Source organism: Micropterus salmoides, unplaced genomic scaffold (genome assembly GCF_014851395.1).
Source record: "Micropterus salmoides isolate LMB-PRFRI ecotype aquatic unplaced genomic scaffold, ASM1485139v1 Ms_hic_scaffold_4, whole genome shotgun sequence".
Taxonomy (NCBI): domain Eukaryota; kingdom Metazoa; phylum Chordata; class Actinopteri; order Centrarchiformes; family Centrarchidae; genus Micropterus; species Micropterus salmoides.
In genome coordinates, this window is record NW_024043372.1 from 33529576 (window position 1) to 33548711 (window position 19136).

At 40.9% G+C, this 19136-nt stretch overlaps 1 protein-coding gene across 1 annotated transcript; it reads left to right on the plus strand.

The window, feature by feature from the left end:
• The first annotated feature begins 1218 nt into the window (after nucleotides 1-1218).
• gxylt2 (glucoside xylosyltransferase 2) lies at nucleotides 1219-18543 on the plus strand. Its single transcript, XM_038697387.1, has 7 exons — nucleotides 1219-1671; nucleotides 7305-7503; nucleotides 9032-9163; nucleotides 13614-13865; nucleotides 14207-14330; nucleotides 15368-15540; nucleotides 16795-18543. Exons 1-7 carry the CDS (start codon nucleotides 1382-1384, stop codon nucleotides 16969-16971), a joined length of 1347 nt encoding a protein of 448 aa, XP_038553315.1. The 5' UTR covers nucleotides 1219-1381; the 3' UTR covers nucleotides 16972-18543.
• Nucleotides 18544-19136: the final 593 nt, after the last annotated feature.

Below are 19136 nucleotides of genomic sequence, written 5' to 3' on the forward strand. Positions count from 1 at the left end.
GTGGTGCAGTGGTTAACACTGTCGCCTCACAGCAAGAAGGTCGTGGATTCAAGTGAGTGTCAGTGGGGGCCATGGGCCTTGTTGATGAGGCCAGCTGCAGATGGAAAGAAACTGCTCTTATGGCGTGAGGTTTTGGTCTTGATGGACCCTGGCCTGATGTTCAGCACCCACTTGAGGTCCTGGGTTATGGTGCACAGTAAGCGGAAGGACACTTAAGACAGTGTCTTAAGAATCTGCAAACTTTGAGGGGAACCGGTGCTGATGGTCCAAGAGTCAGAGACATGTTTTTCCAGCCTCACGTGCTGCCTCCTGTCAGACAGGAAGTCTGTGATCCACCTGCAGGTGGAGTCAGGCACACTGAGCTGGAAGAGCTTGTTCTGCAGCAGAGCCGGGATGATGGTGTTGAAGGCAGAGCTGGAATCCTGGTATAGGTTCCTGAAGAGTTCAGGTGCAGCAAGATGAAGTGAAGGACCATGTTTACTGTCCACAGACCTGTTGGCTCTGTAGGCAAACTGCAGGGGGTCCAGCAGTGAGTCTGTAATGGTATTGAGGTAGGACAACACAAGGCCCGCAAATGACTTCATTACCACCGAGGTCAGGGTGACGGGTCTGTAATGGTTAAGTCCTGTGGTCCTTGGTTTTTTGGGTACAGGGACAATTTGAAGCAGGTCCTGTCTCCAGTGAGATGTTAAAGATGCAAGTGAACACCAGGGACAGCTGATCTGCGTCTCATTACTTGTCCACAAACTGTGCTAGGCCTATTGCTACTTTTGCCTAAAGTAAAAGATCTGAATCCTTCTTTCACCACTGAGTTGACTAAGGTCTTTATTGAGTCTACAAAGATTCCTGCAGCTATCATGTGTAGTGTAAATTGTTTGGTGATAATAAGGATGAGGGTCACTTGATGGAAGATTACAGTCAATTTTAAAGATTAATAAGAGGGCCATTATTCCTTTATGAATGAAAACTGATTTTATAGAATTTGCATGAACTCCCCCTACAAAACGTAGGGTGGCAATGTGTCATTTTTAGAGAGAAATTATAATAACATGGCAAAACCATCCAAGCTGTGTAAAAGTACTTTTGATGTGGCAGCGGAAAAAACATAGATAAACCATTACAGACACATTTGAACCCTTACTTTATTACAATATAATAGCGCGTTAGTAATACCGTCATTACGGTAATGCTGGGGAAGCCCCGCCTCCGCCGTGTAATCCTCCATGGGCGATGAGAAGCTCCTCTCCGCTCTCCATCATCATCTGCAGAAAAATGCGAGAGGGGATCCGTAACAAAATGTCAACTCGGGCTGCTCTCCCCCTCTTGCAGACATGAGCGGAGTCCCGTTTGCCTCTTCTTTCCGCAACAAGCCGCTTTCACCATGCGGATCCACGGCAAAGTAGTTGTGATCGCCGTGTGTTTGGGAGTTTTCCTACTTTTGTACTTTTGGGGGGGGAACGCCGCGGACGATCCGCTGTTAAAAGAAGTTGTAGAGGAGGAGGAGGAGGACAGCAGAAACTCTTCCCCGTCTCCCTCTGTGCTCGGACGCGATGTTGCAGCAAACTTTGCGAAGAAACCCTCCGTTGGAGTCGGTGTGCGCGCGGAAGAGCCCCTCAAGAGACGAAAGGACGGGAGAGCGATCATCAGTGGGGCCAGCGTGAATGCAAAGAGGTGAGGGGAGTTTGTTTCTTTCTCGTCTGTCGATTTGCAGCCCCGACAAGCCCTTCTCCTCCACCACGCCTGTTTCCATTTGTGCACACACTAAAACATCATTCACTACTTGCTGTTGCTGAATCGCGTCTTTCCTCTCGTCAGGGACTTAAAGAGAGAGCCTGTCAGCGTTTAATCATGCTTTGAAGCAGACGTGCTCCCTCCATCAAACAGACATTATGCTCAAGGACGCTGCCTTCACAATAGCCTGATCTGTCAAAGGACACTTTCAGCATGCTTATGGGCATCTGGCTGGCTGCACTTTAGGTCCATATAGTTTTTTTGTTTCTCATTTATTCGACTATGAATCACGCGGATTCAGTCAGGGGGTGTTGGCTGAAATGTGAGCAGAGAGCATGACTAATGTGATTAGGTGGAAATGTTGGCAGTGTTTGCAGAGAAGACGTCCAACAACAGCACAACAGAATGACACATCATTACTTTGATCATTTGAACCTTGAGGGTTTCAGGCCTTTAATTCAGTCCTGCTTTAAAGGGGTAAAGGTCACCTTGAAAGACAGAAATTGCAATTAATAAGGAATACAAAAGAGCACAGACCTGTCTGGATTGCCTGCTGCCCTGCAACAAGGTTGAGACACTACAGGAAACGGAAACCCATCCTGTTGACCTTCTCTTGTCAAAGTCTGCTAAAACTGTCTATGTGGGAGTGAAGAGCGTGTCAGGGGTGGTTAAAGAGAAACTTCAACCCTGGCAGATGATCTGATTTAGTCACCCTCCTTTTGCAGCCTCTCAAATTTAGACAAAAGGCAGAGTTTGTCACTTGCTATTTCTGTCCGAGTGGGAGTGTTTTCATTATGTCTTCCAGCTTTCTAATTTCAGCCTCATAACATCCCTTGCATCTCCTCCTGGGTTTAAAGCCAGCGATGCCATAACGGCCACAATGTGGAGATCAATAGGCAATATTATGTATTCTCCTCCAAAGCCAGGTTGGAGGTTTGGGACACCGTTGGGTAGATAAAAGCCATCAAGGCGTTACATTGAGAAAAGGACCTTTGCGTCCTCCCAGAAACCACACTCCTCCATGTGTGCTCAGCGCTGATAAGGGAGATGGGGTGGAAGGGGTCAGCGGTGGCCGTCCAAAAACCCTAACAGGTTTGGAAAGTGCTCAAGACTGACTGCTGCGATTAGAGAACACAGTGAGCATCTGGCCAAAGCTTTCTAAAAACTTTCTTCTATTTAATTGCATGAGCTCATCGGATGGACGTTTGGTTGAGAGTATAAAAGCCAGAGGAATGTGAACAATAGGGTGTGTTTTTAGTAACACAGATATAACCCTTTGCAAAATAGCCACCACTAATGCTCTGTTAAAGTGAATGGATAACAATGAGACACAGTATGTATACATAAAGGGCTGTATGTTTGGTTTTAGGGCAGAAAATCCTTAATGGCCAGGGTATTGTTGTCTGTTGCAGTGTTGTCTGTTTACTGTAGCATCAAACAGACATGTTATTATTACATAGGTGAGTATATCTCTGCATAAACTTCCCTTTCAGGTCTGTTTTTTTTTTTATTTTTTATATCTGCTGTAGACACTCTATTCATTTGCAAATCTGAGCGCTGGACAGATTTCCTGTGCAGCATGCATAATAGACAAACATCCCTGTTTTTTCTAATCATATCATTTCCTCTTGACACATCACACTACTTCCTGTGGCCAAAAATAGATCCAGCTCCAGCACCCCCCCCCCACACACACCCACACACTCCTACCACACTCCACATTAGTAGACCAACAGTTTTGATTATCAATTGTTTGTCATTTATCAAGTAAAAGTGTCACCTCAGGCTCTAGGAAATTCTGATGGGAATTTTCACCGCTTTCAGAACATTTTAAATACTGAACGATTACTCGGTTGATCAAGAGTGTCAACATATTTGAAAATAAGTTTTGGTTGCAGCCCTAAACATCACAACCTGTGACTTATAATGCTCGCAACACAGCCTTTACCTGTACTCTACACATTCCTTCACTCTGATCTCTTTATTACCTTCAGGATATGTTTCAAATGCAGAATAAAACAGACGTAACCCCTCTATCTGCTTTGTTACATTGAATTAAGGTCCTGCATCTACAGGATTAGATGGCTGTTACGCACACTTTGTGTAGAAACAAATCCCCTGCCCTGTCACTTTTTGCAATAAAGAAGTCACTCCCTCGCGGTGGTATTACGCATGGCTATAAAAATGCCACATTGCTTGAGTGAACGCTCTCTCTGTGAGCATTTTGAAATCTCCCTGCTTGCCTGTGTAGCCATACGTGGTTGGAGAGGGTGCTGCTGTGACTGTGAGCCTCATCAGGGGCACTTAAATCTGTCTGTTAACACCGGCTAACTCACTTGGAAATTACTAGTGAATGAGTTACAGAGGGGGGGGTGGATGAAGAAACTAGAAATAAAGAAAGACTTGCATTAGGTAGAATCTAACATTTCTAAGGAGCAGTGATTGAAAGCCAAAGCTAAGAAAGGAACAAATTATGCAAAAGGTGAACAAAGATTCTTCTTCCGCTGGACGTCCGCCGGCTTACGTGATTGGCCACTGCAGCGAGACATCGGGTTGTGTTTCTCCAGAAGTTGACTCTGTTTCAACTTTTCGCCGCTGCGTATATTGCCAGTCAAATGGGAGGACCGGCATTTTCGGCCTTACTAATCCAAGAAATGCTAAAACAATTACATGATTAATTAATTATCCTACCAACAGGACCTTAATCAACTAGGCTATGTCTTTCGATTAAATGTTGCCCGCCCTGGGAAAGAGGGCATGTACTGATGCATCAACACAAAATTCCCCCATTAGGGCACAGGCTCACTTAAATGACCATTTCCCATTTATGTTTGCCATGCCAAAGCCAAAGACACTCACTACATGAGCTAAACATCCAGTGGCTAAACCAAGTAGCATGGTTTAGCTAACAGAAAACAACTGTTTCACGATCCAAGCTTGCCCAGGGGAAGTCACACTTTTAGAATTGACGTTTGCTCGTACTAAGATGAAGATCTAATCACGTCTTAGAAAAATGGGACAGTAATGATTTGGTTCGAACCAAAGAAAGTCGAGCACCAAAGTAATAATGTGTACATTACACCCCTGGGTTTATTTGCTGCTTTCTTTTCTATCCTTACATGCTTTAAAAGGGTTGGTGCTTTGTAGGCAGAGGGCTCCTCTTGTGCTCACTCTGCAGCCAGTAATGAATTCAGTCCTTTTGTACCTCTTTCTGACTACTTCCAGATGTGAGGAAAAGTGCCATGACACAGAAGATCTTGTGTGCCCCAAAAAAGAAATTTCTTGCTTTGTTTTGTCATGCAATTTTGATGCAGAAATCATTTCAAGGGCATTGATTTTGCGTGACTACGTGCAACGTAATTACACTCGTGTAGGGGATATGGATTGCATTTTCTGCAAGAAAACAGGAATGTGTGTTCAACAGCCTTGACAGAGCATCAGCCTTTGAAGCGTGGCAGACAGATTTCTCAGCACCTTCTCATTCATCCTAATCTGCGGTTCATCATTGTCCCCCAGCCATGCAGAAAACGAAGTGTCACGCTTGGAGACTGCCCTCAACCCACCTGTCAAATTTCACTCTTCTCTCTCCCCCGTTCCGTTTTTATGGCAGACTCTTTGCTTCCTCCGAGCTCAGAGAAAATCCATGCCTCTTGGAATATGCAGTCTTTAGTTGTAAAACCGTTTGCCTTCCACTGTTCTCCCAAATAATACACGCTGAAGAAAGGGTTCTCTGTTCTCCTTTGTGTGCCAGTATTCTCTTCCCACGGCTATGACAGCATTTATGTTGAACATTTTGTTATTACAACCAGCCCCATGCAGTGTGCCTATGAGGAAGACAAGTAGATGATGTCTGCCTTCGCTTCAGGCTCCCCTATTGTACAAATGTTTCCTTATCGTAGTGGGAGAGACTCTGCACTGCTGAGTGTATTTTTACTACAGCAGTGCTTGCTCTGCAGAGAGCGCTAATTTTTACAACAGATAAAGGACCTCCTTGCCTTGAGCATGAACGAATAAAGTCCAGTGGGGTCTCACAGAGCAACAGAAGAAAAGAAGTGTGTGTGTGTGTGTGTGTGTGTGTGTGTGGAGGTAGTGTTAAAATATACGAAGGCATAGATGTCGTGTCTAAGTAAAATTCTTGACCTCGCACCTTGTCTACCTGACAGGAAGATGAATGTGGTGATCTGCTATTTTCTCGAATGCTTCGCTCGTTTCTTCTGTCTTGATTCCTTCCCAAAATGAATTTCTGTGCTGCTGACATGTTCATGAAGTGACGGGCCATTACTGTTCATCAGTGACATGTTGACAGGTGAGGAGAGCTCACATGTGCTGCTGCGCTCTGAGAATGGATGCATTTGTTCACAGGTGGAACAGTATTCTCAGATCGGTGCTCTGACAGGACGGATACAATGATTGTTGGTTCATTTACTACTTATTGTACAATTCATCAGCGTACTATGGGGTGACGATGGAAAGATCTCAGCGTTAGCAAACTTTATTAGCTTGTTCGCTGAATGGCTTTTCTACTTGCGCTACTATTACATTGTCTTTTAGCATTTATCAGTATCCTGGAAATGTCACTTGCTTATGCAGTTAGAACAGTCTCATAAGTGTTCACAAACAAAATGTCAAGATAGGTCATTCTTAAAATGGACAAAAAGCAGAGTGATTCATGTCTGAATCTGGATCTGTGCCTTTAATTCACACTCACTCACAGATTTATAGATAAGAAACCATTTAATTTATTTCTGCATTGTGTTTTTCCAAGTTACGTATCTTGACATTTGTTTGTGAGTACTTATGAGACTTACTGACCCATACTTGTTGAACTGTTTAGCAAACGTTACACAGTCTCGTTTTACTTCTTCCAAATCTTCTAAATAAGGCTGAACAATTCATTTTTTAAAATCAAAATTGGGATACGAAAGAGTGCAATTTGTGAATCGCAAGAGCCTCGATTTTAATTAGTCTATGAATATTAATTAGGGAAATTAAAACAAGCCAAGTTTACTTAAAAATTTAAGAAACTGCAACTGCATAATCTGATGTGTTTATTTTTTATGTTAAAACAACATACAGCACATTTGTGATTGTGATATTTAGTTCAATATTATGTGGACCATCAGTACAAACTCTGGGTTTAATCACAATGTTGGTCTGAAATAATTACTGTCTCCAATAGTTCAGTCCTGCCTTTTAGTTCTACAAGTATCTAGAGTATATAATTACCAAAGCATGTTGAACAGCTGAGCTTTGTTCAAATACCTAACTAGAATTGTCATTGTTTATGTCGTCATTGAAATATGTCAGGCTGAATTACAGACTCGTGGATAAGCAATAAGCAAACACATCATTTACCATTTGCATGAATCATGCAATCAGAAAAAAAACGGCATCTTGGGTTTGAATGTTATCTTTACTACAAACATGAAATCGCTGCAATGGAGCTGATAAATGCAGTGTTTTTGTTCAGTGAAAGAAAATATATATAAGTATACTTCTGTTTCTGTGCTTGTACTAGACTGTTAGCGGTTTAATATACTTTTCATCCCTGTTTATTTATCTCTTTTCTTTAGTAAATGGCAAAGTAATGTGGCCCCACCTGTGACCAAGCGCAGACGGGCAGAGGAGGTCATGCACCTGGCTGTGGTGGCCTGTGGGGATCGTCTGGACGAGACGCTCACCATGGTCAAATCAGCCCTTTTGTTCAGCTTCAAGGGGATCAAGTTTCACATTTTTGCTGAGGACCCTTTGGCCCCACAGTTTATAAAAAGGGTAAGAATCCTGCAGCGGCCTGATGCGCAAATGTATATACAGTGCAGATTTTCCCAAAAAGGCACTAGATCAAATGTGATTGCACAGAAACCTTTACACTGTTTGTAGTTTATTTCCTGTGTGTAATCCTTAAGTGAGTCCTCTGACTTCTGATTTAATTCGCCGCGTGTTAAACATTCCCCCTCTCTTTGTAATAGATGATACCAAGATCAGAGCAGTTTTAACTCTGCCTCTCTGACTCATTCCAGTATAGACATATAACCCTTTTATCTCAAGTCTGGGGCACAATACATCACCAAGACACCCTACTTTTTCTCCACTACTGTGTATCACTTCAAAGTCACCTTTGCAGAGGTGCCTGGCATGATTTTGATATTGTAGCTTATAGTCTATTAACATCACATCAACTACTGGACCTTAAACAGAGATAATGCCAAACACTAAACCTGTGAGCTTGCCTTCATGTGTGTAGTGAATTATTGCCATGTGTTGAAAATATTCTTGTGGAATACAGGGAGTCATGGGAGTCATGGCCGAGATAAAAGGGCACATATGTTGGGCATGTACAGCAAGGAACCTATGTCCAGCCATTGTGTTAAGAGACATGGTGAATGTGTGTTGAGGGAGTAAGAGAGGTTGTCCATAATGTCCTTTGGATTTTTTTGTCCTCGTCAGCACAAACCTTGCCAATTGCTTGCAGCGCTCTCACTCGTTTCAGGGCCAAACTATTAAACTGATGATTATGGACGACTCGGCGCCTAACGGGTCGGATAACATAAGCTTCAGCAATGCACTGTAGACTTTCGGAGGGTGCCTTCCCTTGTTTAGACTATAGATTTTTAATAAAACAACAGCTGGCGGCTGCACATGCAGAGCACCCCGAGACATGACTTCATTGTTTTAAATGGACGTCTTCATGGCCCATTTAATGTTGATAAGTCTGTGAAAAGAGAAAGAGAGATTCGCTGTCAGAATAATGATTGTTTATAATGGCTCTTTCTCACACACTTACATTACTCGAGCTTAATAATAATAATAATAATAATAATAAAAATAACTGTTATATAAATTTTGAAAAATGGGAGTAAAGAGTTTGGAGTGATTCCAAATTCCTGAATGGCAGTGCATATGGAGTGATTCACTTGAAAGCCTGTTTATTAAAGCAATCAGTAAGAACTTAAAATCAATACTACTGATTGCAGTCGAGCCTAGACTGGGGTAATATGGTCTCCGCGAGATTTTTGAGTGAGGCAGGTATTGAGAGAGTTGCAATAGTCTAGATGAGATGAAGTAAAAGCGTGAATTACCTTGTCTGAATCAGCATGAGATAAAAATGAGTTGAAGGAAGCAGGACTGCACAGCTCTCTTTACCTGCCTCTCAATAGTCAGGCCTCTGTAAAAAGATTTGTTGTGTTGGGCTGCCTGAATAAGAATGTTTCAGTGTGCTTTCACTCAGCTAAGGAAACCTTTTAAGAAGTCCATTAGACACTTCTTCTGTACAAAATGTGATGTGTTGCTTTACTTCCAGCTGAACCAGTGGCGTCGCTCCGTCTCAGCCAAGTTCCAGTACAGCATCTACCCTATCACCTTCTCTGTGGGGAACGCTGACGAATGGAAGAAGCTGTTCAAGCCGTGTGCTGCTCAGAGACTCTTCCTCCCTGTAAGGCTGCAGCATTTATCTTCTAATATCCCCACCATGCATAATGTCATTAACCAGTGTTAAGAAAAAAAATTTGATTAATCCATTTAATTTCTACATGAACAGCATTTTCCTACCATGTATTTTATTCTAGTGCACAGTTCTAATTAATTACCTGTGTGATTATTGATGATTTTACTCCCTTTCTGCAGCATTTACTTAACAAATAAGCATTCTCCAGAGACTGCAGCCAGTAATTTCATCAAGTGAAGGCTGTGCTTGGCTATTGATTTTCTTTTTCTGCTGGCATTCATTGAAGTAACCACCAGCTTACTTACCATGTAATAGTCCTATTTCAGGTCAGTCAGATCTATAGGTGTTTTCTCTCGCTGCAAGGCCAACAGTGAACATTCACTATTGACTCCCAGTAGTTAGCTATAGACTCTTCCGTACATGTTTTGGTAGTAGATGCAGTAAAAATCTAAATCCACCTGTTCTTAAAAGTGGTCTGCTAAACTCTTTTCACACCAAGCTCCCAGCCAGGCTAGGAAGTGGGTCGAGCAACTCAAAACTAGGGTCAGACCTGCACATACATTGTGTTGACATCTACAATGGGCCTTTTCCACTATGGGAACTTAACGAGCCGTAACTTAAGGTTTTGTAGCCATTGTCATGGCCTCTGCTTTTGTTTCCACTATTCTCCCTCGGGTTATGGGGATGCTTCCTGGAACTAAATCTTGACACTGTAAGACAACTACAGCTCATTTACAGGACATGTGTTTAACTTAGCACTGCAAAGAGGCGTTTCAATATACAGATGCTCTTTTGATTCAGATTTTATGATCTTATGGCCTTTTGCCTCACTTGAGTTGCAGCTAGCAGCCGAGTCCTCTGATTCGCTGTCGTTGTAGAGTAAGAAAGCTGCTTTTTACAAAGTTTATTGGAAGTCTTCCCATCTACAGCGTAGAGCCCAAAATACTTGCTTCGGTATCAGGATTATCCAATCGGCTCGGCTTTACTCGCTAGTGTCCTCAATTTATATTCACTTAGTTTCCTAACAGGTCAACAGGGCATGCAATAGGTCAAGCTGATAATGAATTATAAGAACACCCTCTGCTGGACCGCAAGGGCAACTGCTTCAAAAGGTCTGCAGTGTTTATAGACTGAAAATGAACATTATTCTATAAACTGTATCATTACAATTTGAAAATGTAATTGCCACTCTCATTGACTCCTCGCTGTTGACCTCTTACTGTGGGTGGGGCCCCTTTATTATTTAATAATACTGACATTTAAAAGTCATTACATGGTAAGGTGAAAGAAAATCAATATGTTAGCCCCACTCAGTCTTTTGTTGTCTGTCCCACAGCTGCACACCACATTGAGAATAGAAATGAAGATCTGGCATCTAAGACTGTGTCATCTGTAACCAAATGTTTCTAGTTTGTAAAACTCAGCAGCACAATGTAAAATCTAGAATTAACAAACTACCGGTCCAGATTATGGGAAGCTAAGTTAAGTTCCCCTTAAATGCCCATAGGTTACAGTGTTGACCTAAAAACCTGACCTGAAAACCAGACAATTTTCTAATCATACTGCTCTGAGCAAAAAGTAACTACCTTGGTTAACTGCCTTCCATACTGTTTAATTGACAACACTAAGCTAAAGTGTTCTACCATAATCATTTCTGTGGCTTTTATAGTACTCACCCCAAAATAGATATGATTTATTCATTTATGGTCATCTTGGATACGAGCTTTAAGAGAAAACCTTGATCCTAATTATGTGGACATTCAGTGTGTTTTTGTGGTTTATAATCCATTAAGCGTGTAACCACCGTTTTTGCAAAGCGCCATTTAAAATTGGCAGAGAAATCTGAGAGCCCAGTCCACAGTGGCTATTACTGCATAGCTGGGGATATACACACATACAATTAGGTTGTCTGCTCTGTTTGGGACTGCTGATATTGATTGCTGCTCTGTCACACACACACACCAGCACCCACCCCTCGCTGCAGACAGCTGCATAATCCAACAAAAACTAACAATCCATGATCAAACACACTGCAACGTAGTAAAGTGATTTCTTACTACCACCCAACTCCACCTATTGGCTTTAAATGGTTCTGTCTTTATTGACCCTGCACCTCAGACTTAATCATCCCAGTTAGGAGTGTTGGAACTCTACTTCAGGTGCCTGAACCTCTGTCTGTCTATCAGTATTGCATATTCTGTGGAATATTGTGACTGGCACAGGTCCACTGTGGCAGCATGTGCTAATACATTATATACTCTGTCCATATTCTGTATACTGGAAAGTCCCTATGGCTGAAATATAGTTTAAACTCTCAGTTTCTCAGCTCTGGCTGGTGGTGGAGAGTAAAAACCAAATCTAATCTCAGCCAAACACACCCTGTAATTCTTCTGCCATGCATTGACAGCACAATTCATCAGTAGATATAAGAAGTAATTATCTCATGTTTAACTCATCTTATTGTTCTTAGCAGACAGTTGAAGTCAGCATTTTCTCCTTCCACTGTGGCCTAACTTCTGTGTTTGATTATCTAAGATGTTCTTCCACAGATAACCTCTATCTTGCTACTGAATTATTATTTTCATCTAAGGTTGTCAACTCGTCTGAAATCCTGGCACTGGGGAAATTGTTCAATTTGGAACTATATTGGAAATCCTTTGAAATAAAAATAAAAATAATTATTATTAGATATGCGCCCAAATGGAATTTCATTGCCAATAATAGCCAAGAATTATCTATTTTTCTTGTGGCCAATACCAATACAATAAACAATAATGTTATTCTTTCAAATGCAAAAATGACATAGTGTTTACCCAGGTCTCCTGCTCCTGGGATGACTGGACAGTGCAGATGTCATGATAAGGCTGAGCTGCCTCCCATCTCCTGGGAGACCAAGGTCGGAAGATAGGATGTACTCAACAGACTGGATAGATTGTCTCTCCGTAGAATAATATGCTTTATGTGACCTAAAGAGACATAAAACGTGAATTAGATTAACTTAGGTAAGCATAGTTTCTTGTTTAGCTGGGTGAAGAATAACCATATTTGGACACACAGTGAATCTCAGTAGGTCTAGTCGGGGTTAAATACTCCCCATCACGAAGTGTCCTTCAGAATTTGGTGGCAGTACACAGTGATTCACTTGTATTGCTTATCTCTGTTCTCCTCAATCAAGCTTCAAATAAAGCGTCTGGCTCACTCGACAGCAGTTAAGGTAATCTCTCTATGGCAGCCATGTTCCCTTGACTACTGGGCTTGGTGGCTTTGAAGCAGCGCGGCTTACTACACAACACTGAACACCCTAACTTGTGAATGGATGGGGTGAATGAGGGGGTGACTCCTGGATGCTCGCCGTCTCCCCCAGCCTCTATCTCCTGTTCCCTACCACATAATTAATTTCATCAAACTAGTGGATTCTTTTCCTGGACAGGTTTGCAAGAAGAGCAGGTTTACATTGTCACAAGTTTGCTACATTTTGCGCCAAGCTAGCAGTCGGTCCACCACTTTGAATCAGACCGAAATATCTCAACAACTATTGGACCGACTTCCATGAAATTCTGTACAGACATTCATGGTCCCCAAAGAATGGATCCTATTCACCATCATCATCTTTTTCTCACCATGCAATTTTTTGGTTTTGAGTGAAATGTCTTGTGTTGAATGGATTTATGGTGTTCCCTCAGGAAGAATTTTTAGTAACTTTGATGATCCTTGTTTTTTCATTTAACGCCATCATCAGGTCAAATGCTTTATTTGTCCTGCACTTTTACTTCTGACCAAATACCTGCATAACTAATGACATTGCCATCAGCCTCAGCTGTACTTTTTGTTTTGAGTGTGGAACATACCACAGACTGAATGCCATATGTTAGCATGCTAACACACTAAACTTAGATGGTGAACATGGTACACATGACACTTGCCAAACATCAGCATCATCAGTTAGCAGTATCATTGTGAGCATGTTATACTGATGTTAGCATTTACCTCAAGACACTGCTGTGCCTAAGTATATCCTGGACATGGAGCGGCTAACATGGCTTTAGACTGTTACTGTAGTTAAAATACTGAAACTGCAGGGTTTGTTTGATGTTGAATCCCACTTCCGCCCACTTAGCATTTAGTTGATCTGATCTGAACCGAACCTCTTTATGATTTCTGCATACTTTATATATATGTTTTATTAATATGTGAGTCTGTGTTTGGGAAAGCAAGCTGCGAAAGGGGAGGTACATCTTACAGAGAGTGTAGTAGGACACTGGGAGAGAAATTCATATAAAAAGTGTTTGAGACCATTTACCAACAGCAGAGTAACATTGTCACAATTTTTATGTATTTAATTTTTGAGCATTACGTTGTGTAAAAATGCCAGTTCTAGTTTAGGTGACAGATTGAGGTCATAAATTTTCTAATGATGACTGTAATTGTGTCCTCCTAGGTCATCCTGAAAGACGTGGACTCGTTACTCTATGTAGACACTGATGTGCTGTTCTTGCGGCCCATGGATGATATCTGGAGTCTCCTAAAGTCCTTCAACAGCACCCAGCTGGCAGCAATGGCCCCAGAGCACGAGGTCCGAAAGATCGGCTGGTACAGCCGGTTTGCGCGCCACCCGTTTTATGGAGTCACAGGGGTCAACTCTGGTGTCATGCTGATGAATCTCACAAGGATCCGCAGCACAATGTTTAAAGTAAGGTCAAAACATAGTCATATTTTCTCACACTCTGATCAGTTGAAAGCTAAAGCGAGCCGTGATTTCCCTTTTGCATTCTGAAGGGTTTTTTTCACACACAAGTCACAGGCTGAGTGCTCTGAGTGGGCTGTGATTGAAGCTTTCTGATTACCACGCTATCATCACAGACTTCTGCCCTCAGAACTCAATTTAGCAGCTCTCTAGCTCTTAATACTGCCAGCACATTGCAAATGGAAGTATGAATTTAAATATGCTCCTCCTTTGATGTGTTTTTTTGGGGGGGGGGGGCGGGGGGCTGCTCTTGAGCTGCCAGTGAGCATTGTTGTTTGGTGTTTCAGAACAGTATGATCCCCAGTGGCTTGTCATGGGAGGATCTTCTACATCCACTCTATCAGAAGTACAAGAACCACATCACCTGGGGAGATCAGGACCTCCTCAACATTATCTTCCACTACAACCCAGGTGCAATCATTTTTACTGGTGTATACCTACAATGATCATAGAAGATAATTTTATCACCCACAGAAATAGGCTTTAAAGTGCTCTACTGAAGGTCCACAAAAAGCATAACCAAAGTATCAAACAGTGTACTTAAGTCCATTTTGAATTACTAGTCTGTACACTTTCTACACAGCAGTTTTACACTATCAACATGTTCACATAAATTCTGTACATAAGGAACCTGGACCAGTAAACACGTGTGGCTGTGACTTAAGGCAACAGCAGACTTCAGCTGCAGACTGAGTTCCAGCTGCAGCAGCCAGATGAGGGCATTAAGAGCCGATGGAGAGCTGGCATCGCCGGTGTCTGCTTGAAAACACAGTCAATGAAGTGCTTGTTTTACGTGGTATGGTTTTGTTAGTGTAGTAATCATCAGCGCTGAGCTGCTGTACCGGAGCAGTTGGAGGTTGATTGCTTTGTTCAAATGTACCTTACAGTTTAGTGTGTTTTCAGTGGTCTTTAGTTGCTATCTTTGTTTAAGTGCAAATAAATAAATAAATAGATGGGAGGAGAAACAATCAGATTGGCACACTGTACAGAGGTGTTGACATTTTCCTAACTCTGTCCCCAACCACTCAATTTTACATCCTTTAGTCTTTTTTCTTTATATTGTTTGCGTTGTTAATGTGTGGGACACGAGCCCTCCAGAACACAACTGGGCTGTGTGGCAAAAACTGCCACAGTCACATGACATCCAGAAACATGTTTTGCCATACACAACCATTGCTATGAAAGGACTTTCATTTTTTTTATCACATTTTGAACCATGAGGTGCAGTATAATCTATTCATGAATTTTAAGTATTTTCCTGCGTGTCCAGTCAGCCTGGTGAAGCCAGAGGAAGACTAAATCACATCAGCCTTTGAATGCAGAAACCTGAATTGCTGGGTATAGGCTGGATGAAGAACTTTCTTTAGAATGAATAGGGCTCTACCCTCAAACACTGCATCCATATGGATTCATTGATGTCTGCCTGTGTGTTGTTTTTTTCCCCCCAGAGTGTCTCTTCATCTTTCCCTGCCAGTGGAACTACAGGCCAGATCACTGTATGTACGGGAGTAACTGTAAAGGAGCTGAAGAGGAGGGTGTGTCTATTCTTCACGGCAACCGTGGAGTGTATCATGATGACAAGCAGCCAGCGTTCAAAGTAGTCTATGATGCAATACGTGATGTAAGTATCTCCATAGGATGTTCAAGTTTTTCTGAATATACATATAGAATATAGCTGAATATATAGAGAAGAGAGACCTATGTTTAAACTGCACACACACTGGGAGGTGGTTGATCACTCAATAACATGACACTATTATTTAATTAGTTGTAGTAAAAATAACACAGTTATATAATAATAATAATAATAATAGTAATATACATTGCTTTCCATTATAATACTTCCACCACCACTGTAATTATTACACTACAGTTGTATAATAAAAAATGTTGATTTCTAAGTCCAATTAATTTCCATTGGTCATTACCTAGGAAACAACAGAAACATTTTAATTCATGTGTGTTTTGAGAATATTTAAAACAACAGAAAACACGGACGGTACTAATCACATTGACGATTGCTGCATTCCATTTAGGTGTACCAGTTCCAGGACTAAGGTGTTATCCATCTTTAAAGTTAAAGTAAAGTTAGTTACACCTGCGCTTTCCCTGCTATGGCGTATCAGCTGTGCACTGGGTCTACTGAGGTTGTGTACTGGAAGAGTAATATAATGGATAGTATTAAAAGATATATGTTTATTTTGAGTAATAGGCCCAACTTAGTATATAACTGAATATGATTTGTTAGGGATTTATTAAATTGAAGGCCAAGTTATTTAGAGTAATTATAAGTATTATGTGCAGCTAAAAGTTTTCTATAAACATTAAGACCTATACAGATAAATTCCATACATAGCCCTTCAAATTTATTCAAACCATATATGCGCAGTGTAAATAAAGACTGTGAGCAGGGGGAAACTGCTAGCCCAGCCCTATCAAAATTTAAAAAATATACACATCTCAAAAACTGAAAAGTTGTTGATATTAATCCTTTCAACTATCTCTAGGTAATGCAAAGAAGGATATTTCTGTATCGTCCTTTAGCAACTTCAGTTCAGAAAAAGAGAGCTTTGAGTATTTTCTCTGTGATACAAATTCTCTCTTGCTTGCATTAAACAATCTGGGTCAGCTTTTAAATTTAGAATTTGTTTTCTCCGACAGCAGAGTAAGCTTCCCCCCTGCTCTGCCGAGATAAGCCTCTTAAAGACGGGCTGGGTCATAATTTAATACAGAACACCACCACCTCACCACACCCCTGCTGACGGAATTTGTAAATACCATTCAGTCTGGGGTATGTTCCATTAAAAAAAAAACGATCACACTGAAACAGCGTGGGGATCAGAACTGACACAAGACAATGTCTCTGTTCCTGCAGTTTCCCTTTGAGGACAACATGTTCCAGTCGCTGTTCTTCCCAATCCAGACCAAGTTCTTGGACACAGTCAACACCCTGTGTGGTCGGATTCCTCAAGTCTTCCTCAAGCAGATAGAAAAGACCATGAGGAAGGTGTTTGAGGACAAAGTGATCCGACACGTCAGACCGCACAAATAACAGATTTTTGATTCCCTGGTTTATCTGAAAACCCCAAGGACCATCTTTCTGTGGATTATGTATCATACCAGTGTCTCCCAGATTGAACTGTCGGCTCTATTTTTGCAGTGTACTCAACACAGAACACTTCCTGGAATGATCTTATGAACATAATGATCCTCTAGTGATGGGATGGGTAATAAGCCTATGTATACAGAGAAGCATACAGTGCTGGTCAGTGATGCCGTAGAATAGGTTTGCCTTATTGCTGTCTTAAACTTTTCAAATCCCAGTTATGTACAGTGGTGAAATGTAGCATGTATGTATGTTGGAAAGCTACAGTGAACAAAAAATGACTGCATGAATTTTTTTTGTGTTAAGAATTATGAAAATATCAGCTCTTCATCTCAAGTGTAGGCTAAAAGCAACATTTAAGGCATAAGGTGTGTGTCAACCGAGCATTTAACAAAGTATCGACATTTATTTTTCATCCTGAATATGGTATAGACTAAACAAAGTCAACTTTGGACTTACTACTTGAAGTTCTAGATATGTAAACCACTCCTCTAAAATCATGTGAATGCTTTACCAGCAAATAACTTGAAATGTGAGCCTGTGTGAATGAGAAGAGTTCTGGTCTGTTCTCAGTTGCCAAATGCCACTGACAGTATTAAATACAGCACAACAGAGGAAATATGGACCTTTATGTTACGCACCGAATGTTAAAATGCACTTTCAGAATGATATTAGGACTGGATTGTTGTTTGCACACAATACGTCCACATTAGTCTGTCTGTCTCTAGTGAATCAAAACCAAAAGCATTTAAAAATAGTAACATACTACAGCTGATTACAGTTGCAATCAGATGAGCACCATGCAAGCATGCAACGCTTGGTTCAGGGGTCACTCCTGGAGTTTCCTTGAGTGGCCATTAGTGAAAATCTTTAGTGTGATTTGTAGAAAGGAAGAAAGGAGTGGCAGCACGGAAACCAAAGAATATTAGTGAGCTGGAAGTTTTTGCACATGAGGAATGGGCTGAAAGTCCAAAAGAGAGGTGTTAGCAGAAGCTTGTGAGAAACTACCAGAAATGTTTAGTGGAGGCCAAAAAGGTCAAAGGATGCTCGACAAAATATTGACTTTGGAGATGATGATTTTGCTTATGGGCCTTTTGGAGAATATTTTATTTATCTTTAGTACTATTATTAAGTCCAACATTATGTTCTCAAAATGTATTATTAAACTTTCTGTTTACCAAGGCCTTAGTTGATATGTTAACATTGAATTTTATTCACATCACTAGAATGTCTTGCCAGGTTAAGGGGGTTGAATGATTTTGAATGCAACTGTATTTTGCCATATAAATATTCATGTCTGCCATGTTTACTATTACAAGATAATGAGTTGTATCTGGATGTGTTTTGAGACAGTATCTTAGTTTGTAATATGATGTATGGTCTGTTGTGAACACATGGGTCATATGCTTTTTAGCAGCATTACTCATGTGATGTAATGATCTAAATATATCGTTCAAACTGGAAACTGAAAATGGCTGTACAGTCAACATGGGTTTATAAATAAATCAATGCAATGTACTGAGTCTCATCTACACATATATGCAATTTATGAGGATTGAAATATACCAAAACAATCCAGTTACATACAATTCTCACAAGTGTAGGTAAGACACATTTTATGTTGGTGCTTGACCAATAGTAACGGTAATTTCTGTCTCACAATACTAAAGTTTTGCCTTGACACAATCTTCTGAGTTAGATTTAGTTTGGTTTGATACCATAATAATGTGGTAGTTGTTTTAAAACATTACTTTAACTGAACTTACCTGTTTTGCCAGTGGCTGATAGTTGTTTTTAAACTTTTTTTTAATTTTAATTTTTTATTGAACTTATTGAACCACCACGAACCACCCCTCTTTAGAGGACAACTTTCTCTTTTAATTACAATTGTTAGAACATAAAATAAAATGGGATGGAGGGAAATTACAAAGAGACAAAACAAAAAGTCAATTTAAACCTATTAGAGATTAACAAGGGGAGAAGTGGGAACATTGTAAGAAAGACATAATGACAGAGGGCTAGAAAGGTAAGGGTTCAAGATACAGGTGATCTGTACATGTGGATGGAGGAGTTTGTTTTAATGTTTGAGGAAAATGATAAGGAAGTCCCGT

Coding starts and splice junctions, on each gene's coding strand:
- gxylt2 (XM_038697387.1), top strand. CDS start 1,382: ATGCGGATCCACGGCAAAGTAGTTGTGATCGCCGTGTGTTTGGGAGTT. Junction 1,672..7,304: donor GCCAGCGTGAATGCAAAGAG/GTGAGGGGAGTT, acceptor TCTTTTCTTTAG/TAAATGGCAAAGTAATGTGG. Junction 7,504..9,031: donor CCCCACAGTTTATAAAAAGG/GTAAGAATCCTG, acceptor CTTTACTTCCAG/CTGAACCAGTGGCGTCGCTC.